General features: G+C 47.0%; 1 protein-coding gene across 5 annotated transcripts in view; it reads right to left on the bottom strand.

Annotated features, from left to right (window-relative positions):
* Positions 1-1,336: 1,336 nt before the first annotated feature.
* FCHSD2 (FCH and double SH3 domains 2) overlaps positions 1,337-24,932 on the bottom strand; it is a 140,529-nt gene continuing 116,933 nt past the window's right edge. For 2 of the 5 annotated variants that reach the window (XM_081909754.1, XM_081909751.1), the window contains exons 13-20: positions 21,946-22,107; positions 13,981-14,115; positions 12,226-12,309; positions 11,883-12,060; positions 9,721-9,941; positions 6,720-6,849; positions 5,890-5,975; positions 1,337-3,455 (exon numbers count right to left, since the gene is read on the bottom strand). In XM_081909754.1, the coding sequence (XP_081765880.1) occupies positions 3,375-3,455; positions 5,890-5,975; positions 6,720-6,849; positions 9,721-9,941; positions 11,883-12,060; positions 12,226-12,309; positions 13,981-14,115; positions 21,946-22,107 (1,077 nt within the window). In that variant the 3' untranslated portion in view covers positions 1,337-3,374. Of the gene's footprint in view, positions 3,456-5,889; positions 5,982-6,719; positions 6,850-9,720; positions 9,942-11,882; positions 12,061-12,225; positions 12,310-13,980; positions 14,116-21,945; positions 22,108-24,932 lie in introns of all 5 variants that reach the window. The other 3 variants (XM_081909753.1, XM_081909750.1, XM_081909752.1) reach the window with 2 other exon arrangements.

Genomic DNA, 24,932 nt, shown 5'->3' on the forward strand with positions numbered 1-24,932 from the left:
TAGGTCCAGTCGTGACCGACTCTGGGGTTGCGGCGCTCATATCGCTTTATTGGCCGAGGGAGCCGGCGTACAGCTTCCGGGTCATGTGGCCAGCATGACTAAGCCGCTTCTGGCGAACCAGAGCAGCACATGGAAACGCCGTTTACCTTCCCGGCAGAGCGTTAGCTATTTATCTACTTGCACTTTGACGTGCTTTCAAACTGCTAGGTTGGCAGGAGCAGGGACCGAGCAACGGGAGCTCACCCCATCGCGGGGATTCGAACCGCCGACCTTCTGATTAGCAAGTCCTAGGCTCTGTGGTTTAACCCACAGCACCACCCTAAATCCCTTTATAAAAGTGCCCCACTTGTTCAAGCTTGATGAAAGGCAATGCCTCAGCATTCAATATGCACTAAGCCACACCCCATGATTTAAAGCCACTTTTTATTATTCAACATTTTATACATAATAAATACAAAGTTTTACAGCCAATATAAAGAAAGCATTCAAAGTTCTGCTTTCAAGTGTACTGTCGGTGTACACAGTGATATGTTCTATTGCATGCCCTGTATGAAGTTTAAAAAGGAGGTGTATTTTTACAACTTTTATTTTTTAAATAAAAATTAGCAGCTCTTACAGAAAATATTTTTAAAATATAACTAAGAAGATTTTTTTTTAAATAACACTTTCTGAATTTTGAGAGTCTGGGTAACACACACAAAAAAATATGCGGGGAAACTGGCCAACCAAATGGAACATGTTGATATTATTGGCAACGTTTTTCATGAAGCATTTTAAAATGTATGCAGTACAGCTCTTTAAAAAATTGGATTTGTGTTGTTTTTTTAAAAAAACTTAAGAATAAGTTTGATAAACATTTTTTTTAAAAGACCTCAAACAGATCAACAGGACAGAATTAGCACCCCCCTGCAACCCCCCACCCCCTCCCCCCAAAAATTCTTCACAGGAAATCTGCCAGATATTTGGCAATTACTGCCGAAGGCGCTATTAGGCTTCAAACAGCTCCTCCCTTGCTCAGGCCAACCAAACGAAAGGGAAATTAAAAAATTGGCAAAAACAGTCATATGTCCAGAGACCCAGCCAAGATTATTTGTGCAAAGTTTTAAGATGAAAATCTCGCCAAACGGTTTCACGAAATGCAGCCACGGAATTAAAAAAGGAAGAGAAAAAAAAAGGAAGATGTACTCCATTAGGCAACAAAGTGCGGAAACGGATTCTAGGTTTTACTCGCTTTGCAGGGGTCTGGGGTGGTTGGTTGGAGAATGAACATACAAGAGCTCTTTCGACAGGACTGACGTTTCAGCTCCAAGAACATTTCTGTAGGTGGTTTTTTAAAAAAAATATATATATCCCAGCCCTTTGGTTGGAAACGACTTGGGATGGAATTTGATTCAAATGGTTGCCCCTTCTTCCTTTTCCCTCTTGAGTATTGCCCCTCAGAGACTAATTCCACCCGAAATACTTTTCCTCCCCCTTATTTGACTGTTATTCAACTACAAAACGACCACCTCTCTTGTAAGTCGCAAGCGGCTTTCGCTCAGAGAAACCGGGGTTTGGAAGGGGCCTCTCCGCCACGCCCAAGAACATCTACTTTCCGCTCTCCGCCCTCAAAAGTGGGGTGACGGAGATGGCAAGACCCCAGGGATGGATTTTTGAGCTTGATTTGGGGAGGGCAAGGTTGCCATTCCCCTGCCCCAAGTCCCAAGTGCGGGGGGAGAGAGAGAGAGAGAGGCAAGACGGAGGCCTTGTTTTCGATTTCTTTTGACCCGGTGCCATTTCCTCTGCCAAGGAGGTTTTTCAGATTTTTTTGCAGAGCTGGCTGGGGGTGGGGAGATTATTCGAAAGCCTTTTGGAACAGAGGCGAGAGCTGGACAAGCAAAACGAGTGCTGCAGGCGGGAGGCGGCAACGGCGCCGCTGGGCCTCTTTCAACGCCGTTGGGGGTGAGGAGGAGAAATCAAAGGGCTGTCCGTCTCCATCCAGCCGACATCGCCGCTGCCCCCTGGGTCTGAGGCTGGCCGTTGGGCTTGGCGCGGCGTTCTGAGCTAGCACTACCCAAAGCTAAAGCTAGACACCACACGTCAATATTCTAAACATTTAAAACTTCTTCACTCTAGCCAGATGTTCCAGTGTCCAAAGGATACTGCTAATGTCAAGAGAGCAAACTACAGAGCAAGGACTGGGACCAGGAGAGACACAAGTACACAAGGAGGGGAGGGCGGTGGGTTTGGGTGGGTGGGGGAAACCCTCTCAAAGAGGAAATGAACAGCTAGTTCCAGCTCTACGGTGAGAATCCTGCTTATTCAGTTTTACCCTAAGAAAAACATGTCGTTGCTACTAAGTCAGCATTTCTGTAGTAGTAGATACTCTATTACTAAATGCACCGCATAAATATCAATACAAAAGGAATGTTCAGCGCTGGGGTTTCGCGGTTAATTACGGAAAGAGGTGCGCGCGGAAGTAATTAACCCCAATAGGATCTGCAGTGCTTTTCTTTAGATGTAGGATTGGGGTTTTTTTTTTGTTTGTTTCATCTTTTGTTCGGGGCAGGGGAGAGAAAGAGAGAGGAGGGGGGAGAGAGGAGCCAGCCTCTCCATTAACTTACACTTGTGTGCATCCCCTCCTCTAGCCCATACATTCTGATTAATAAACCTAATCAGATAAGTAACGCTACTTGAATAGGAAAAAAGAATTTTTTTTTTGACACATTCCTATGGCAACAGTAATATACTGTACTAATGCACATGGTTTATGTATGCAAGACTATGGGCTGGCCTACATGCCCTGCTTCCACCTTGCAGAAATGTAGTCCTGCAGTGACTTTCTGTTCCTGCCGCAGCTCGCAAGCACTGCTTAAAATCGCCCCCATTTCCCTCGTCAAGAGGTCTCAAGGTGTCTGATGCGACGAGGAAGGGGACCTTAATTCGTGGTGCTACACGCTGCAGCAGTTATGGGGAAGAGTCAACCTGCAGAACGGTTGCCGCAAGGGAAGCTGCGATCTGTAGACCGGCTGTAAGCAGCACGGAATGGGGCGCTCCCAGAAGCCTCCGCCGGAAACTGAGACGGCCAGCTTTTCAGCTGCAAAGGCGTTCCTCTGCTTGCTTTTTGTGCTAAAGGAGTAAGGATGGCAGATATATAAAGTGGAACCAAACAGCAACAAATTAAAAGGCACAAAATATTAATGACCGTGGGAAGAAGGGGCCACCGCCACGTCAGTGGCCCCGGAGAATCCTCCCGCTTCTCCTCAAGTCTTTTTAAAAAAAGTCTCTTCCATCATCATCATCATCATGCAAAGGTGCCCAAGAATGAGAGCTGACCAAACATCGCCAACATTTGGCCTTGATTGTAGCACTACTGCGCAATTCGTCCCCGCTGGTCACACCAAGGTGATTTCAACATCCTCAATCTTCTCTGTCGGCCTGCGATGCTGCGTGGGAGGGGGAGGGGCAGCTCGCACCTGAAACAGTCAAAATCGAGCGTGAGAAACCAAACTGAGCACAGAGCCAACCATGGTCCTCATGCATGCAGTTTAAGAACAGAAGAGCCTGCTGGATAATAATAATAATAATAATAATAATAATAATAATAATAAATAAATTTATTATTCGTACCCCGCCTATCTGGCTTGGTTTTCCCAGCCACTCTGGGCAGCTTCCAACAAAGATTAAAAATACATCAGAGTGTCACACATTAAAAACGTCCCTGAAAAGGTCTGCCTTCAGATGTCTAAAAGTTTGGTAGTTATTTTTCTCTTTGACATCTGGTGGGAGGGTGTTCCAAAGGGCAGGTGCCACCACCGAGAAGGCCCTCTGCCTGGTTCCCCGTAACCTCACTTCTCTCAGCGAGGGAACTGCCAGGAGGCCCTCGGCGCTGGACCTCAGTGTCTGGGCTGAACGATGGGGGTGAAGATGCTCCTTCAGGTCTACTGGGCCAAGGCTTTTTAGGGCTTTGAAGGTCAACACCAACACGTTGAACTGTGCTCGGAAACGTACTAGGAGCCAATGTAGGTCTTTCAAGACCAGTGTTATGGCCCACCTAGACCAGCATCCTGCTCTCCCAGTGGCCGACCAGGTGCATGTGGAAAACCTGCAAGAAGGCCAGCGCAAGAGCTCTCTTCTCCCCTCCTGCGGTTTCCAGCAACTTGTATTCAGAAGCATTGCTGCCTCCAACCCTGGAGGCAGAGCCCAGCCATCACGGCTACTAGCCATCAATAGCTCCCTCCACCACAAGCTGCCGCTGGTTGGGGTGCTCAGCAAAGATCTTGGTGGCTATCTCCCTATTTTGCTGGTGGTGCACTTCCTTATTTACAGCAGCGGTGGCAAAGGGTGCCACAAATCAAGGGTAAAGTTATGAGATGCTTTGCCTATCGTGCCGGGAGAGCTAAACGGAGCCTCCATCTATTCAGTCTGCTTCTGAACATGAGATGCTGTGGCCATAGCAACAGGACTACTGCTGCTATGCCTCAAAGGTAATGGTCTAGGGACCCCTGACCATTAGGTCCAGTCGTGACCGACTCTGGGGTTGCGACGCTCATCTCGCTTTATTGGCCGAGGGAGCCGACGTACAGCTTCCGGGTCATGTGGCCAGCATGACTAAGCCACTTCTGGTGAACCAGAGCAGCGCACGGAAATGCCGTTTACCTTCCCGCCGGAGTGGTACCTATCTATCTACTTGCACTTTGACGTGCTTTCGAACTGCTAGGTTGGCAGGAGCAGGGACCGAGCAACGGAAGCTCACCCTGTCGCGGGGATTCGAACTGCTGACCTTCTGATTGGCAAGTCCTAGGCTCTGTGGTTTAACCCACAGCGCCACCCGTGTCCCTTCTGGGTTTTTATGCAAGCAGGCAGCCAACCCCTGTTGGAAAGAGCATACTGGGCTAGCTAGATCTGTGGTCTGACTTAGCGTGGCTCTTCTTAGGTTCTTCATGCATCTAAGGCCTTCCACATTTGGGGTGTGAAAGATTGGATGCCTCTCAGCATCGCATCGTGGAAAGAGGGTGATCCGCCACCAAACTCCTCTTCTACCCTCGCCCCTGGGATCTGCTCGACTGCTGCAGCACAGCCTTGATGGGGAGGGAGGGCAGGAAGAACATAGTCCTGCCATTATATACCACTTCCTGCACAAGCCCCCTGCCAGCACTCAAAAATCTTGCAAGGTTCCTGAGCCCCGTGGAGTCACAGGACTGCGCCACTGGCACCACGACAATTAGTCTGGAATCACTTGCTCTCTGGTCTACTGTACAGTGGTGCCCCGCAAGACAAATGCCTTGCAAGACGGAAAACCCGCTAGACGAAAGGGTTTTCCGTTTTGGAGGTGCTTCGCAAAACGAATTTCCTATGGGCTTGCTTCGCAAGACGAAAATGTCTTGCGAGTTCCTGCGGGTTTATTTCCCTCCCCCCCTTTTCCCCAAGCCGCTAAGCCGCTTAACAGCTGATCCGCTAAGCCGCTAAGCCGCTTAACAGCTGATCCGCTAAGCCGCTTACCAGCTGATCCGCTAAGCCGCTTAACAGCTGATCCGCTAAGCCGCTAATAGCGCTAATCCGCTAATGGGCTTGCTTTGATAAGACGAAAAAACCGCAAGACGAAGAGACTCACGGAACGGATTCTTTTCGTCTTGCGAGGCACCACTGTACTGGGGAGCAGGAAGTAGAGGAACAGAGGAGAACGGGTCTCACCCTGTGCCACAACCAAGCTTACAAGCCTCTTATCCAAGAAGACTCAGCTACCCATGGCAACCGTATCTCAGGCTGGCCACCAATGAAATGTAATGACAAAGTTCTGCCCAAAGGTGCAGCGTGCAGCAAACTGTTTCTAAGCCAGTTTGTGTTTGGCCGCAGTCAAAGCAACAACACTCAATTTCTATAGCTCTGCGGTGCGTTTGGAAAACTTACTGGTCTCAGTTTGCCATACGAAGTGCTTTCGGGAAGAGGTCGTGGCGGCTGAGAGAATCCAGGAGAGTTTGCAGGGTAGCTGTTTTCTGAAATTGGTGGGGGTGGGAAGAGAAACAAAACAAAAACAAACTTATGTCAGGACTGGTGCAGCTGCAGGTCAGCACAGAGACGAGCAGCAAAGCTGATCCTTTATTCAAGGAAACAGAATACGAACAGATAAAGCTACGGGCAAGACTGGCCCCTGTAAAGCAGTTGCCAGAACTGACGATCTGTGCCTCCCACTTCCCCCTTAGTCACCTCCCCGTCCGGCTGTTTTCCCAGCAGTCTTAAACTCTGCTGGGAAGGGACTGCCTTCCTCTTCTCCCACCATTCCTCCTCGCCCAGCCAGTCCTTGACAATATTTGCTTCTAGACGAAATCGGTCACATAGGCTGCCCCACTGACATATACTGAGTGGAGAACTTTGGGATTTCAAGCCTTGTGTAAGAACATTAATTTTGGGGGGACTTTTTTCTTTTGCAATGGAGATTCACGAACTTCAGGGATGTGTGTTTTCTGTGTGGCCACATAAGAGAACAACACCTCATTCAAAATTTAACATTCTGAGAGTCTTTATTTTCTGGTTATCCACTGCCGCTGCTGCCCCAGCTCCTGGTGTATGCAGGACTTTGAAAAGTCAGAAGTGCAAACCCCAGTGGTTTGCATTGCTCCCTGCTACAACCTTACATTAAACCTGCTCCATCACCTTACAAAATTTGGCTATTCTCTCATGCAGGGTACACAGAGACACCCAGGCTTTCATCTTAACGCTAGAGCTTTCATCTCTCTTACCATTTGTCGTTGGAGACCTTGGGAAATACTGGGAGCTTCTCTTATCAGGGCTGTGGAAAGGACTGGTTGGAGGCTGGTCGTAGAGCGGCAGTGGCGCCAGAGAATTCTGGGGCGCTGGAGATGGAGATACCTGCAATGCAAGGAATAAACAGTAGGAAGAGCTGCGACAAAGTAAACCGGGTAGTTTCCGCCTACAAAGAGTCGCGCCTGCATAGTAGGCTCTTTTCAGGGTTATCTTAACAAACCAGTTCAAACAACAGGAATAGAAGCATTCATTCATTCACCGTAATTCTGCGACTGGCAAAAATGTTTTGTTATTTATGAATAAAGACTGATTATGTAAACAAAAGCATATGTAAACAAAAGCATAACATTTTTTTTTTAAAAAACCCAATGCACTGAAAACAAATTTAAAAGTAAGACACTGAAATTGAGATTACCGTATTTTTTGCTCCATAAGACGCACTTTCGCCCTCCTAAAATGTAAGGGGAAATGTGTGTGCGAATGCAGGCAGGAGGCTCTGCTCAGCGCTCCGCTTCAAAGAGCCGCATGGAGCGTGTGTGTGGCTCTTGGAGGCTTTTCCCCGAGGAGGGACAGAGGGCAGCCCATCAGTCCCTTCTCCCACCTCGGGGAAAAGCCTGCAAAAGCTGATCCGAGGCTCTGCTCAGCACTCCCTTGTAAGGGCTCCCTTTCGTCCCTCGTCCGCTTTGCTGGGAAGCCAGCAGAAGAGGCACTGTGCAGCTATCGCTCTTGCTCTGCTGGCTTCTCAGCGAAGCAGGAGGAGGGACGGAAGGGTTTAAAGCAAGAAAGCGAGAGCCACTTACATGCTCTGCGCAGAATATTTTTTTTCTTGCTTTCCCCCTCTAAAAACTAGGTGCGTCTTATGGTCAGGTGTGTCTTACAGAGCAAAAAATACTTAAAAAACAGCAGAGATATAAAATATCAAGCTGGAAAAATCTACACTAAAAAGCAGAACGGAATAAAGCAATTTTAGGGAGGCCAGGAGGGTTCCTGTAGACCTCTTGAGGGAGATCGCAGCTGGAGATAGTTTCATGGGCACATCTACATGGCATTTGCAGAGGTTCCCCCAAAGCTCCTTGCTCATTGAAATCTCCCTGTGTACCAGAGAACCCACAGAGCTCTGGGCTACAGGCCTCTCCACCAATTAAGCAGTGCCAAAGGAGTGTCTGCCCTCATGTGTGTAAATGCAGCATGGAGTTGCAGCCAAGTCCAGTTCCGTGGCGTGTAACTGAAAGATGCAAGTGGCCAAAAGCACGCATTTGCCACGTGCGTGGTTTACAGAATCAATGTGCTACAGCGGGGATCCGAGTTCGAATCCCCGCTTGACTATTCTTTTTTAAAAAACACAAATGCATGGGTTGCTTCATAGTGCAAAGCGGTCGAAGTGGTGTAAAAGATAAAGGCCGCGAAGTTCACTGGGTGTGTTTTCAGCCCATGCCGCCACACAGGAATAGCCCCTCATGCATCACCCTTCGCTCCTTGGAGAAAGAGGAGGCAACAAACAAACAAAGGAAAGAGGTTTTTAATGTAAAAGAAAGCAAGGAAGCAAGTTCAACAATAAAAAGTTGACTCACTACCCCAAAATGAAGGCGCATTTGTCAGAAATGAACGCACTAGGCTGGAACGGCAAGGACTGGCAATTCTCCTGCTGCCAAGCTCTGTTTGATCTCTCAATGTACCACACAGAGATTAATTACAGGAAGGAGACGGGGAACTTCCTTCTTCTGCCTCTTATTTCCTTTTTGCCCCTCACCACTCCTTTCATTCTTTGTGCAACATCTGCTGTTAACCTTTGCCAATGTTCGAAGCACGATTAATATTAAATGGTCTCGGGCAAAGAAAGCTGAGGGCTGGGGCCTTCGTTTGCAATTCTCCAAAAACCTCCCATTTACACTGGCATTTAAAGATCTCACAAGCAGCTACTGCCCCGAATCATAGGGGGAAAGTTAGGATCAGGTGGCTGTTACAACTTCCACAAAGGGATCCCAGGGTTTTGATGAGCACTTACAACCACTAAGGAGCACAGAGGTGATCCCTACTTGTTCTGTCGGCCCACAATGTGGTCTCGTCCTTGAAGAGCAGGCATGGGAAACCTTTTTGGCTCCACAGGCCAGATTATCATCGGGGCTGGCGCCACAGGTCAAATTTGATTGGTGGGGGGAGCTGTCCATCTGTCCATCACTTGATGTCACAATGACATTCAGGATTTGAAAGCACCTTGCAACCCACTGCTAAAACAAAGCCTCTCCCCCATTTTCAGCAGGCAATTCTGATGCAAACCGCTTCCTGGATCAGGAAGGTGGTGTTGTTGTTGTTATTAACAATAACAGCAACAATTTTAATATATATTCCTCACCCATCTGGCTGGGTTTTCGCAGCCACTCTGGGTGGCTCACAGAACATTTGCATTGGTATCACCTGTTAAAATGAAGACTCCCCCCCTTCTTTTTTTAGCAGGGGTTCAGAAACGGGTTTACATGGGATCCCCTGCTAAAATGAGTGGGGGCGGGGAGGAACTTTTGTTTTAGGAGAGGGATTTCCATGCAAGCTCTTTCTGGAATCAGGAAGGGCTTTGCAACTTGCCAAGATGAACGGGATGGAACCCTGCTGCTTTGGCTGTGTACCTCTGTTCCCCCGATGGTGACGCACACATGTAGGTGGAGCTTCTTTCAAATATGACACCTCTGCTGGACATGTCATTGTGCAGAATGCTGCAAACAGACCTTTTCGACAAATCCAGCAATCAAAGTTTGCCAGTGTTAAAGCAGTATGCCACCTGGCTCCTGAGCTAGCAGAGGAAGAGATTAGCTCCCAGATATTTGCCTGCCTTTGTTAAAGTGTTAAGGGCACTCTCTGAAAAGCACAACTGTCTAGTGAAACAGGGGAAATGTGGCAATTGCTGATTATATTGTGGCTGACCAAGCCTTTGTCCAGTCCCATGTATGCCCATTCAGGACACGGGCAAAATTCTTCCCATACCTGAGCATCCACAACGCACTGAATCTCTCCATTTTCCGAGGCGGTTAGCTCTTCTACTAGTACGGATGGGAAGACCCCGACACATCCGTTGAACTCCCCTTCCCAGAAGCCATCGTCGTCCTGGTTTTCTTTGTTCAAGATCCGGATGATCGCTCCCTCCGGGAAGGAAAGTTCGTCGTCTGTCTGCCCCTCGTAATCATAAAGTGCTTTTACAAAACATACTGGGAAAGAAATGGCAAATGTCACGATACAAGAATCTGACAAGGTTCGAAACGTGTTTTAGCTGAATGTGCTTCCTAGATCAGTTTCTGCTGGTATCCTAAGGGTGGCTACTGGAGCTTTTCCCAGCACAATGGTACCTCGGGTTACATATGCTTCAGGTTACATACACTTCAGGTTACAGACTCCACTAACCCAGAAATAGTACCTCGGGTTAAGAACTTTGCTGCAGGATGAGAACAGAAATTGTGCTCCGGCGGCGCGGCAGCAGCAGGAGACCCCCCATTAGGTAAAATGGTGCTTCAGGTTAAGAACAGTTTCAGGTTAAGAATGGACCTCCAGAACGAATTAAGTACTTAACCCGAGGTACCACTGTATGACTTGGGGTGTGTGTGTCATATGTAAAAAGCAGTGTTGTAAGTGGCTGAATGTGCCCGTTTTGTTATTTACTTACTACAGTGGTACCTCGGGTTACATATGCTTCAGGTTACATATACTTCAGGTTACAGACTCCGCTAACCCAGAAATAGTACCTCGGGTTAAGAACTTTGCTGCAGGATGAGAACAGAAATCGTGCTCAGGCAGCGCGGTGGCAGCGGGAGGCCCCATTAGCTAAAGTGGTGCTTCAGGTTAAGAACGGACCTCTGGAACGAATTAAGTACGTAACCAGAGGTACCACTGTACTTCAATTTCTATCCTGCCCTTCATTAGTTTATGATCCCAGAACGGGTTACAGAACACAACAAAAATATTCAAGCAGCAGGCTAAAACGATCAGTTTGGAGTCGTATATTAAACAGGCAAGTTTTCCACTGGTGACAAAAGCTGGACAATAGTGGTGCTTGTGAGAGAGGTTTACGGATCATCTGGGCTACCATTTATCTTTCAATAACGCCCACAATGCAACTGGCTGGGCCTTTGCAAAGTATAGTTGTTGTATGCAGTTGCTGTATGCAGGTATCAGACGAAAGAGGTTAAGACAAGGGTTCCTGGAATAATACCTTGTTTCACCCTGCTGGGCCTCATCAGCATAGTATGCTCGGCTGTATGCAACTATACTTTGCAAAGGCATATGCGGAACATTACAAAGAAAAAGTTCATTTATTGCAAGTACTGCTCCTTAAAGTTGTTGCGTCTGACGCTTGTATTTGTAAAGACATACGTGGAACACAAAAAAGCTTCTATTTGGACATTACATATATAAGAACTGATCTATTTGTATTTCCTATTCAAATGTTGGTCTTTAATTAAAAGGTAAAAGTAAAGGGACCCCTGACCATTAGGTCCAGTTGTGACCGACTCTGGGGTTGCGGCGCTCATCTCGCTTTATTGGCCGAGGGAGCCAGCGTACATCTTGCGGGTCATGTGGCCAGCATGACTAAGCTGCTTCTGGCGAACCAGAGCAGAACACGAAAACACCGTTTACCTTCCCGCTGGAGTGGTGCCTATTTATCTACTTGCACTTTGACGTGCTTTCGAACTGCTAGGTTGGCAGGAGCAGGGACCGAGCAACGGGAGCTCACCCCGTCGTGGGGATTTGAACCGCCGGCCTTCTGATCAGCAAGTCCTAGGCTCTGTGGTTTAATCCACAGCGCCACCCGTGTCCCTGCTCTTTAATTGCATCTACTTAATTTGATAATGTGAAAAGACGTATGTTTATATGATGTATAAAGAATTTCTATAGTTAAACACAGCCAGTTAAGTTGTGGGTGTTATTGTCAGTTGGATTTACGTCACTATAGGTTTGATAGTGTTGTGTACCACTTACCTTTCAACAAACAAATTTGTTCTTAAACATTGCTTCCATTTATCTACGGCATGTTTTCATCACTCTGCAAACTGCCTTTGAGTAGGAAAGAGTGCGACTCAAAACTTAGGGAATAAACGTTCGCCACCTGAAGGACTGGAGCTCATTGCAAAACACCAGAAGTTGCTGGCACTCACCGCTGGAGTCTCCGTTGAGGCTTCCTGAGACCAGCTCGGCTTCCGTTGAATTACTAGAAGTGTGAGACCGACTGTCCAACGCCGCCAGTGATTGCAACATGCTCAGGAGACTGTTGGAAGTTGGGAACTGCAGGTACTTCTCTGGGACATAGCCCACGTGGCCAGACTTATTCCGTGCCTGCGGGAGTTGAGAAAATGAAAGGCTTAAGAGAAGGGGGCAAATGGATGGAGGAACATAAATATATACACCTTTCTGTCTTCCTTTTCCGTTAAAATAGGGGCAACCTACCACCCGCCACGGCCCTTTCAACATGCCACAACGACAGGAAAAGCAAAATGATACCTTTACCCAATCTTCCATATCTCCATCTTCAATAACTTCCAAAACTTCATGTTCCTCAATGGTTAACTCGTCTGGTTGGGAAGCCTGTGGTGAAGGAGGGCGATAAATATCTTGTCATATAGATACTAAGGCTCAGGAAAACGCAACTTGTAATGGGTCAATCGTAGCAGGGGAAGAATCAAGGATGCCACTCCCTGGTTGAAGCAGCCGTCAAGCGATGTCTTGAAATCTATTCGCAACTGAAAGAGTACCTTCTCGCGTATTAACCAGGTGCAGTTAATTATCACGCTTCCTAGAAACTTATTTCCTCAGGATGCGCATGCCCCCCAAATTCGCCTTGTATTTGTAACCTGGTCATTAAAAAAATAATAATAAAATCTGCCAGAGATGGAAGGTCCTACCAGAGAGGAATGGCAAGCTAAGCTGATGGACTATGCTGAAATGGCAAAGCTGACTGGAAAACTCAGGAACCAAGAGGACAAAAACTTTAAAAAAGGATGGGGAAAATTTATAACGTATCTAGGAGACCACTGCAAGCAGATGGAAGCATTAGCAGGGTTTTAATATCACTTGTAATGTAGCAGATACCATAGATAATTTGGATTGACATAAAATATAGAGTATGGAATAATATGCAGTTGTAAATGTTGATAATAGGACCCATGGAAGGGGTTGGGGGGGAAGTCGCGAGATTCAGAGTAATCTCTATATATGGATATGCATTTGGATTGTTATAATTTTATATTTGTAAAATCAAATAAAAATGATTTTTAAAAATCTGATCTGTTTATATGCCAATCTTTGGTCCCTCTGCCTCGATGTGTGCTCTGGATTTGAAGCCACGCTATGAAATGGAGCTCTATGTTCCTCATTCTCTATAGCGTAGAACCAAAAAACGACTATGGCTTTTCTCACTTTTGGAAATCTCTTTGGGAACTGCGTTGAAAGGTAGCCCCTGAGCAGCACATTCAGGAGCTGCTCCTCTGAAAGGGGCCAGAGCCGGTGCAAAACAGTCCCTTCCTCCAAACGCAAGTGGATTTGGGTATTCCGTTAAAGGAATCCAGCGGTCGTGGATCCTGTCCAATGCCCTGCTGGTGGCTAGGGCCATGGCACGACCCCTGGTGATGTCATGGGGAAGCTTCCAGTTGTATTTGCATCAACAAGCTCCTCCCATTGGTTGTTAACCCTGAAATGACTCCCTGCTGAGCAGGGTGGAGTCATGTATTGCTGTTTTATCCAATGCCTAAGCCAATACTACTCACATGCTGCAGCCAATAAAGTTGTGGCCTTATTTTGGCCATTAACCAAAAATAATGTGTCTTTGTGTCATATTACAATCCTATGCGGTCCAGTATACCTGAAGGAGTGTCTCCACCCCCATCGTTCTGCCCGGACACTGAGGTCCAGCGCTGAGGGCCTTCTGGCAGTTCCCTCACTGCGAGAAGCCAAGTTACAGGGAACCAGGCAGAGGGCCTTCTCGGTAGCGGCACCCACCCATCAGATGTCAAAGAGAAAAATAACTACCAAACTTTTAAAAGACATCTGAAGGCAGCCCTGTTTAGGGAAGCTTTGAATCTTTAATAGGTTATTGTATTTTAGTGCTTTGTTGGAAGCTGCCCAGAGTGGCTGGGGAAACCCAGCCAGATGGGCGGGGTATAAATTATTATTATTATTATTATTATTATTATTATTATTATTATTATTATTTGGGTGGCGGGTCCTCGACTCACAACAAGATCCCACCCTTTTACATACCTTGTACGAGTAAACAACTTTGCAGGTCAACGGGTAGTTTCTGAGCGTACCAGAAGGACTGGAGCTGCTGTCATCGAAAGCATCCATGCCATCTTCTAGCTCTTCCCCTTCCTCCTTTTCCATGTCAACATTTAGCTAATAGGAGAGAGATTGGAAGAGGAAAAACCTGTCACAATTATAAGGTAAAGGGACCCCTGACCATTAGGTCCAGTCGTGGCCAACTCTGGGGTTGCGGCGCTCATCTTGCTTTACTGGCCGTGGGAGCCGGCGTACAGCTTCCGGGTCATGTGGCCAGCATGACTAAGCTGCTTCTGGCGAACCAGAGCAGCGCATGGAAATGCCATTTACCTTCCTGTCAGAGCAGTACCTATTTATCTACTTGCACTTTGACGTGCTTTTGAACTGCTAGGTTGGCAGGAGCAGGGACCGAGCAACGGGAACTCACCCTGTCTCGGGGATTCGAACTGCCGACCTTCTGATTCGCAAGCCCTAGGCTCTGTGGTTTAACCTACAGTGCCACCCGCATCCCACAATTATACCTACAACCTAAAGGGAACACCAGCAGGACACTTGCCAAGTGAGGATCCAAAAGCAAAGGCAGCAAGGGGACCGAGCTGTTGAGATAGCAACATTATTTGCCAAGAAGCCATTTAGGCACCACTGCTGCCCAAACAATTTCATTGTACCTTGGATATTATCCCAGCTGTGAAGTCAGTTATGAAAAAAAGCACCAAATCAAAAAAGGTGTGAATTGCTTTGCCTCCATGAATGAGTTACAGATAGGTAGCCGTGTTGGTCTGCCATAGTCAAAACAAAAAAAATTCCTTCCAGTAGCACCTTAAAGACCAACTAAGTTAGTTCTTGGTATGAGCTTTCGTGTGCATGCATTCAGTGTGTATCTGAAGAAGTGTGCATGCACACAAAAGCTCATACCAAGAACTAACTTAGTTGGTCTTTAAGGTGCTACTGGAAGGAATTTTTTTTGTTTTTTCTCCATGAATGAGTTAGAAAGCGACCGACAAGTTGGCCTGTGTGATCCTTCCCTCCTATGGAAATTCACTCTGTGTGTCTCTCTCCTTCCCTCTTCTATGTACAGAAGCAGCTGCGCTACTTTGTGGATGGCAAACCTTTCCGATTGCCACGCACGTGAATCTTCCACCTCCTGTTCGGAAGCCCCGAGTAGCTTGCAGTACCAGCCATGTCTCAGTTTGACCATCCATGGAGAAAAGCATTACCGTATTTTTCGCTCTATAGGACGCAGTTTTCCTCCTCCCAAAATTAAGGGGAAATGTGTGTGCGTCCTATGGAGCGAATGCAGGCTCCTTGGCTTCAGCGATAGCAACGCGAAGCCTCCGAAGCGCAGAGGGAGCGCTCCCTCCGCGCTCTGGAGGCTTCGTGTTGCTTTCGCTGAAGCCTGGAGAGCGAGAGGGGTCGGTGCCCACCGATCCCTCTCGCTCGCCAGGCTTCAGGGATAGCCGCCTGAAGCCTTTGGAGCGCAGTGGGAACTTGCGCTGCGCTCCGGAGGCTTTGGGTTCCTTTTGCTGAAGCTGGGAGAGCAAGACTCTCCTGGCTTCAGCAGAGAGGGAGAGCTGTGCAGTGCCCCTTCAGCAAAGCGGGAGGAGAAATGGAAGGGGCTCTGTTTCTCCTGCTGCTTCGCTGAAGGGGCGCTGAGCAGAGGGGGAGATTTTTTTCCCTTGTTCTCCCCCTCTAAAACAAGGTGCGTCCTATGGTTGGGTGCATCCTATAGAGCGAAAAATACGGTAGTTTTTTTGTACGCAGGGAGAGGCTGTAGCACAAAGAGAGTCAGGAATCTCCTCTTTCTCTCCCATCAATCGAAAAATCCTGGAAACAACTCTCTCCAGACAATCCTGGCTCGGCATCCTCAAAGGAACGGAATGTGACTGCTGACAACAGACAGTGCAGAGTGCTGCCAGCAAACTGAAATGGCTCTATTTTGCATTTCCTATCTTTTGGTGTTCCAGCGGTCTGGTCCTTATGCCAGCGCTTCCCAAACCTCTGATATCTGGGAGGACTTACAACATGACTTGAATTGAAAACTGGAGGCATGCTCCATTCTTTCACATCCTAAGCCCTTAGGGTCAAAACTTCTAGCACTTTCACGTTTTGTAACCCATATGGCCTTAAGACAACAGTATGTTAATTACTCCTCAGTTTCCACATGAAGAGGCAATTGACAATCAGATTATCCAATGGATTTATGGACCCTAAATGCCTGAGAAGCTTCAGGCCAGGAAGTCCTGGACCTGGAGATCTCCTTTTTAAACCAAGAGACTCTTTCCGGTTTACATGAATTTGTGGGAAAACAAATAAGAGTCTGGATTCCGCAGCAATTTAGGGCCCTTTTACACAATCACCTATGCTGAGCAGCTTGCAATGCAGTTGTCCAAAAAGATTTAACCGGCCTCCAAGGTGTTGCATGTACAATTGTTACTTCAGAAACTAGGGGTGACAACATTTGCTGCCTCTTGAATCCTTTGTATTTCATGCAAGGGAAAAGTAAATCTGCAAACCAAGCAGCAGGGTTAGCTCTGGTAGGCCTATCTCCCAATTCCATAAATAGTCACCAGGTAAGTGAAGAAAGAGGTGTGGCAAGAGGCAGGATTTTGATCTCACTTGTAGTGTAATAATTATCATGGAAAATATGAATTGATATAATAGTTAGAGTGCGGAAGAAGAAGAAGCAGTTTTAAATGTTTAAAACGGGATTCCAGGGAGGGGGTAAGTCCTGAGATTCGGAGGAATCTCTGTATATGGTTATGTATTTGAAATTTTAAATAATTTTGTATTCTAAAACCTAGTAAAAATGATGATGATTATTTTTTAAGAGTCACATCTGGACATTATGAAGTGGCTCTCTGTGCACATGAGCATAGTCGTACCTTGGAAGTCAAACGGAATCCATTCTGGATGTCCGTTTGACTTCCAAAATGTTCGGAAACCAAAGCACGTCTTCCGATTGGCTGCAGGAAGCTCCTGCAGCCAACCAGAAGCCGCAGAAGCCCCATCAGATGTTCAGCTTCCAAAAACAGTCACCTCCGGGTTTGCGGCGTTTGGGAGCCAAAATGTTCAGGAACTAAGCTGTTCCAAAACAGTACAACTGTATTTGATCAAGTGAGGCTAAGCAATGGGATGTCAGCAAAGCATATGCACAGCTCCAAAACAGCCTGGAAGCCACTGCTCCTGCACAGGGAAGCTGGAATCCCAAGAAGAATGTCAAAGAAATGCCAACCTGCAAAGCGTAAACAAGTCCCCAGTGCCCCCTCACGCTTCGAAAACATCACATTGAAGCAGAATAAACATTTTAGGAAATAAATCAATAAATCAAAGAATGCTAGCAGGATGTAATTGAATAGGAAGTGTATGTACTGGACATTCTACTGAAAGTTTAAGATTCTAAACCAAAAATGTTTTTTTTAAAACAACAACCAATTGGAAGCCTGCATTTATTTATTTTTTAATGTGCAATGCAACTGCTGGCAGCCTGTAAATGTCACAAGCTAGAAGCTGGCTCCACTCTGCTGCAATTGCTATTGCCAGTTCAGCAGCTTGTAGTCCTATAAAACGTGGAACACAACCAGACTGCGCCTACAGACACCTTTGTTATAATTAAAAACGCAGGGTGATAGCTACCTGAAGTCATGAACAGCCTTAGAGAACCACCAAAATGAATAGACTTGAGTTCATTTATTTCAATTGTCTTTTCAGAGTATGAGTAATTTTGGGTATCATTCATTTAAAAACATGCTCATTTGTGAATGGCAAACATTTTGAGGAGGGTGGGGGAGAGGTGCTTAAATGTGCAATGTGCAAAGCAGAACAAGCAGTATTCAGGATATAGGAAAACTAGAATTGGAATAAATTGTAATTTTTGAGAGCGGGAGGAGGAAGTTATTATTGTGGAAAAATTGCGAAACCACATTCAAAATTGTGAATAACCAATCTGTGTATGCTTGATGCTCTAATTGGATCTTTTGATCTTTCTAAAACGAATCTGCAAGAACCTAAAGGTAAAGGTAAAGGTACCCCTGCCCGTACGGGCCAGTCTTGACAGACTCTGGGGTTGTGCGCCCATCTCACTTAAGAGGCCAGGGGCCAGCGCTGTCCGGAGACACTTCCGGGTCACGTGGCCAGCGTGACATCGCTGCTCTGGCGAGCCAGAGCCGCACACGGAAACGCCGTTTACCTTCCCGCTGGTAAGCGGTCCCTATTTATCTACTTGCACCCGGAGGTGCTTTCGAACTGCTAGGTTGGCAGGCGCTGGGACCGAGCAGCGGGAGCGCACCCCGCCGCAGGGATTCGAACCGCCAACCTTTCGATCGGCAAGTCCTAGGCACTGAGGCTTTAACCCACAGCGCCACCTGCGGCCCCTGCAAGAACCTATGTGTTCATAAAGGGCAATCCTCTCCTGTCCTACATTTCTGTGCAAGTATATGGGAAACTGCCAACCTAGCAGTTCCTGCCAACCTAGCACTTCAAAAGCACGTCAAAATGCAATTAGATAAATAGGTACCGCTCCGGCGGGAAGGTAAACGGCGTTTCCGTGTGCTGCTCTGGTTCGCCAGAAGCGGCTTAGTCCTGCTGGCCACATGACCTGGAAGTTGTGTGCCGGCTCCCTCTGCCAGTAAAGCGAGATGAGCGCCGCAACCCCAGAGTCGGCCACAACTGGACCTAATGGTCAGGGGTCCCTTTACCTTTACCTATATGGGAAAGTTGGCTGTCCGCAGCAATCTGCTACACACAGTAAGCATCAGCAACTGGGACAATTCCACGCCTCTCCTGCTACATCCTCTAGGTGCCATTCCGCTAAAGTAGTGAGGTGCGAACGAGCCCTGGCTGCAGCCGCAGAACTTGGCAGCAGCCCAGCTTGGAAAGTGGTGGCAGGGCCTAACCCACCAGCCTTCACTGCTTCCTCAAAGTGAGCCTACAGTAAAATGACTTACTGACGAATTCTCTGCACAACCTGCAGATGAAGAACGAAGGGGCCTCGGTGGCATTAGCAAAGGTAACATGCAATTACAAAAGCTGCTGTCTGCACAACTTGGATCAATGACGCATGAGGCTTTCCTGCCCTGAGACAACTGTTCCAACGTGATCCATTGGAGAGCGCCAGCGCTTTCTGCAAGGGATCTTCAAATCCATCAGGTCTCGTGTTGCTTCAGTGGCGCATTGAAAAGTTTTTGCTGCCTAAAGTGACTACATGGGCTGTTTTTTTGCAGTCAGATCATCCCCCTCTACGGATTAAATAACAAAGGCAGGCCAAAGGAGTATCTTACTGGGAAATGGATTCTGTAATAGCATACAATCTTGGACTATAGTCCATGAACGCTTATGCCATAAGTTTGCTGGCTTGTAAAACGCCATCTTTTAGTTGCTGTTGCAACAGCCTAACACTGCTACCCCTCTTGAAACTGATTCTTTAGTAAGCATTTTGACAGGCTAAATATTGAACTTTCAAGCTGCTTGTGGGACGCTATTCTCTTATTTAGAATTTGTTCGGCACACAGCTGTCAATAACTGCTTGAAAAAAATGCGTCTGCAAATGCAAAGAACACAAATGTGCCTTTGCTAAGCAACGTTTGGTAAGGAATGGCAGAAATAGCTTTGCTGTTGTCATTTTTTTAATCGCACGTGCCCCTAGGGAATGTACAACAGAGAACAAGAATGAGACAGTTAGGTATTTTTGTTTCGGAAACTCGCACCTTTAACTGCTGTAAGAAAATGCCAGCTTCTAGCTAACTTCAGCATGCCAAGGGCAAGCCAGGAAGCTGGCTAGAGGGAGTGTGTGTCAAAGGGGGGAAATGGAAATTAGATTTTATCCTCCCACACTCCAGCATCTGCCAGTTTGTCAGAGACTGGCAACGGCTATAGATGCCGTTCCAACTGCTGGCATGCTGCACTGGGCAGACGAAGGGAGTTGGGGAGAATCCAGGATTTGCAACAGGAAGGGAAGCGGGGAGCCAAGTGAAAGGAGGGAGGGGGAAAGCAGCTTGGAGGAATGAGATGTTTCTTTTTCTGCGTGGTGGTGAAAAGAGATCTAAGGCTTAATCCCCCCAGGCCTCTTCCCAGCAGAAACAAAGCCCAAATTCACTTAAATTCATTTGTGTGCATTCACATTCCTCTTGAGCCTAGCCTCTGCATCCTTTCCAATCCCCCAACCATCAAAATGTATACTGTAAGCTCCTTGGAAGAAAGTGGCTTTCTTCCCCCCGCCCCCAAATATTGCCCTGTCAAGCCAGTGTGGTGTAAGGGGGCTGTGTATCTGACACAGGAGCTGGGAGACCAGGGTTCACAGCTCCCATTCAGCCATGTGAGTCACCTTGAGACAGTCCCAACCTGCCCTCGTAGGGTTGCTGTGAGGAAAGGCATGAGAGTGACACGCGTCACCTTGAGCTCTTTTGAGGAATGGTGTAATATAAATTTAAGGGGGGGGGAATGTGCACCTTGATACCAGTTGCAACGGCCGCTTGAATGTAGACCTTGGTTTGCAATTCTGATTATAACCATCTACAGAAATAAAGCTCTCAGGGACGGTGCTGAGAGAACCCATTGGACCCTTGTGGGGTTTCCAGAGTGATTCACAGCAGATATAATAGGAATGTGGCAGGAAGGGAGGTGAGGAAAGAAGCACTGACTTGGTCAGTGGGCAGGAGTGCTTATTCTCTCTTGCACCCATCTCTCCCACAAAAATGCCCCTCACGGGGATTACTTAGCAATGTGCCTGTGGTTTGCAGTTTCTTGTGAAACCGTTGTCTGGACTAGAGATTTCACCCCTCCCATATCCAAGAATCTCCTGATGATCTCTGCTGACTCTCCAGAGAGGAGGCGCAGTGTTCTGCTCTCTACTTATTCTACTCCAGCACCAAGTCAAGTCAGCCAGTCAGTCAGTGTGTCGGAGAGAGAGAGACTGAGTGTTACAGATCGTGTCTAGAGATAAGGTTGCTGCTAAGAGCAGCTGCAGACACTCAGTGTAGTGCAGCATTCATTTATGCTTAGACCTCATTAAGCTCTGTATATAGTTGTATAGTAGTTGTAGACAGAATAAAGAAGATATTCTACAGAGCTGCTCTCCGAGTTGTTTATATACTCTGCTAGACTCTGCTATACTCTGCTGTGTGACGACTGTCTACTTGTGGAAGTGAATCTGGTGCTCACAACTCTAAGCTGTGAGTCCACAGCACTTTGACCTGTTCCTGTGCAGAAGGTGGTCTCTGGAAGTGCTACCCAGCTCGCCTAGCCCAGTCGGGGCTGAAGTGGATGAGTCCAGTTGGTGGCACTGGCTCAAGGGTGATGCTGACAGTTTGCAGTTTCTTGTGAAACCTTTGTCTGGACTCCGAAATGCTAGGCTGCATTGGAGCAGATGCGCTAAGCCAGGGGTGGCCAACTCCCAAGAGACTGCGATCTACACACAGAATTAAAAACTGGCAGTGATCTTTTGAGCTTTTTTTAGGGAGGAGGAAAGCCCCGTTTTGGGGGAGATCAAGGCTAAGCTCTTGGGAGGGCCACTCACAGATTGCTGAGGAAACAAACAGCCTCACTGAGTAAACTCCGTCTTCCGTTCTGCAGATTGTGCAACATATGATATATTAAAAGGAGATGCAGTTGGCCACCTAGCTACTAGCCGTATAAATCCTCCTGGTATAGAGATAGCCAAAACACATCAATACTCAAAATCACACCTTTTGGCTCAGCCCTCTTCCATCTTTCCTGTTATTGGTGTGGCGCTCTATTCCACTTTGATTTGGAATATGCACTCACAGATCTGCTGGACTGAAGTTAGAAACAGCCACCTCTGATGGTTTCTAACACCCACTGACAACCCGCAATTATCTGTTCCACTTAAGCAGTACCAGAGGAGACGCAGATGCACCGCGGGGATGCATGACTGTAACTAAGGGGTCAAAAGGAAAGAGGGAGGAAAGGCAAACGTCACAAAGAGGAACGTACCAAGTGCGAAGAGCCGTTATTGGCCACCGTGGGGAGGCTGGCCCATCTCTCATTCTCCAGTTCCTCCATGACTTGATTCATTGCACTTTTTAGCCAGGTGTCCACTGAAACCCCAATCTGCTTCAGAAGGTCGAGTCGAGCTTCTGCTTTCAGCTTTATTATCTGTTGGTGGAAGGGAAAAGAGAAAGCAATTAGGCTCCTTGCACTTCCTGAGGCACTTGCTTGAGGAAGACGGACGTCAGCAAGAAGATCTGGTTTTGTATGAAGTACCGTATTTTTCGCTCTATAAGATGCATCAGACCACAAGACGCACCCAGTTTTGGGAGGAGGAAAACAAGAAAAAAAATATTCTGAATCTCAGAAGCCAGAACAGCAAGAGGGATCGCTGCGCAGTGAAAGCAGAAATCCCTCTTGCTGTTCTGGTTTCTGGGATAGCTGCGCAGCCTGCATTCGCTCCATAAGATGCACACACATTTCCCCTTACTTTTTAGGAGGGAAAAAAGTGAGACTTATCGAGCAAAAAATACGGTACCTAAAAGAGTTGTTCTCCCTCCCACCCACTATTTTGGGCCCTTCGAGCAGCAGCAAAGGTCCTGCCTTCGGTGCCTGTGCTGAGTGGCACCGACCCGTAACAGAGCCTTAATGGTGGCATTTCCACCTTTTGTGGAATACACACTCCTTGGTGAGCTGCACTTGCCTCCCTCATTATTAGCATTCAGGAGGAATTTAAAAACACTCCTGTTTATTCAGGCAATTGATGGCTAAAAGAGTCTGTCCCTGGTAATCTTGAAATGATTAGCTGCAAGGGTGTGTGACTGCTTTTAAAGGGCTGATTTAAATAAGTCTTTTATTTATTGTTTTGTTCTCCTGCTTGGTTGCTTGCCACTGTGGGCTCCTTTGGGAATCACAGAGTTGCAGAGTTACGAGGGGCCCAGAGGGTCATCCGGTCCACCCCCCTGGCAATGCAGAAATCTCAACTAAAGGGAGATGGGGAGCAATAGAAATCTAATAAATAAATTTCATTCTGCTGCATCTGTACAGAGTTATGGAAGCATTTGCCAAAATATTCTATTTATTCAGAAAATGATTTCTAGATTGCCCTTCATCATATGATTCAAAAGTATGTTACAATACAAATAAAACAGTGTGTGCCGGGGCTGATGTACAGATCACAACTCTGCACATACATGATCACAGCCACCCTTTTGGACTTACACATTTACTATCAGTTGTTGTTTTGTTTGAAGGTAGCACTTAAAAAATAGCTCTGTGCAACCCCCCCTGCATATAGAAAAATAAAAGCTGAATAATACAAGCTCAGAATTCTGAGATCTGCTGGTGGTTTGGGGGCTTCAGTTCAGTGGTTAAGAACATGATTTGCATACAGAGGGTCTGTGTTGAATCTCTGGTACGTCCCAGCTAAAAGGAACTCTATAGCAGGGCTGGGAAAGACCTCTCTCTCTGTGCCTGAGACCGTGGAGAGCAGCTGCCATTACTTGGCTAGATGGACAAATAGCCTGATTTCAATGTAAGGCAGTTTCAAATGCTGTCAAAACCTTAAAGCAAAGTGTTAAAAGCTTCGGAAACTAGAAGGAAAGAAGAAGAGAGCAAACATCCCTTGCTTTTCAAACGCAAAGACTAAGGAACAATTTCCACACATTACTGTACCCATCTCATTGCTCACTGCCAGTACTACAACCATCTCTTTGGAAACTTTAAATACGGCAAAGCAGTCGGGAAGGACCTGAAGTTTCTCGTCTCCCAAATATGCCCAAAGTTCAAAGAGATGGCCCAGAAGTGGCCCAGAAAAGGACTGCGAAAATAGGACATTTACTGCAATGTTATTGTTGGGTGGGCAGTGTTTGGGCCATCTTGCCCACAATAGCCCAACCTCTTGAGAAAAAAATTATTGCCACAATTCATTCATTCATTCATTCATTCATTCATTCATTGCCTTCTAAAACACCATCTCAAGGTGATTTACACACAGGAGTTAAAAACACAAAAGCAACAAATACATTTAAAACAAGACTAAAACCCTAGCAAGTGGACACACGGTAAGGACCCATTCATCCGACAGGGAAAGCCTGTAGGAACAAAAATGTCTTCAATTGTTTCCGGAAAGTGAGACAACCATTGTATGTCAACAGAAATGCTATTCCAGAAAACCTCAGTGTTCTTTCCTTGATGAATGTTGTGTAAGTGTTGTTGACACTCCCTATATACTACCTTTATTTATCTACGAAATAAAAACGAAGGGTTCCCACAGAGAGCAAACTGTGAACCCTACAACACACCACCACCATTAACAAAAGCCCAAGCCCCACGCAGATATCCCCCCCACCCCATATAAAGGTAAAGGGACCCCTGACCATTAGGTCCAGTTGTGGCTGACTCTAGGGTTGCGGCACCCATCTTGCTTTATTGGCCGAGGGAGCCGGCGTACAGCTTCCAGGTCATGTGGCCAGCATGACTAAGCCGCTTCTGGCGAAACCAGAGCAGCACACGGAAACGCCATTTACCTTCCCACAGGAGAGGTACTTATCTATTTGCACTTTGACGTGCTTTCAAACTGCTAGGTTGGCAGGAGCAGGGACCGAGCAACGGGAGCTCACCCCATCGTGGGGATTCGAACTGCCGACCATCCGATCAGCAAGCCCTAGAGGCTCAGCGGTTTAACCCACAGCGCCACCCACGTCCCTTCACCACTCCATATACGATGCACCAAAAGTTGCCTTGGTCCTCTACCCTGTATACCTACATGTTGGACTTCACATGGGACAAGAAGTCTAGAGGTTATCAAAAGAGGACCCTATTTGTGTGATCTTCACTACAGGATTGAGGAGCACCCGTTCATGGATGTCAGGTGAGGCGGGGCATGATCCTCATCAAATCTGACACGTGGCGGCAGGATGTCTGCATAAGGGTTAAAGGTATACTGCTGGTTTGGGAGCAGCTTGCCAGTGCTCACCATCTCTTCCAGAAAT

This window comes from Podarcis melisellensis (genome assembly GCF_964234715.1).
Source record: "Podarcis melisellensis genome assembly, chromosome: 4".
In the NCBI taxonomy this organism is placed as follows: Eukaryota; Metazoa; Chordata; class Lepidosauria; order Squamata; family Lacertidae; genus Podarcis; species Podarcis melisellensis.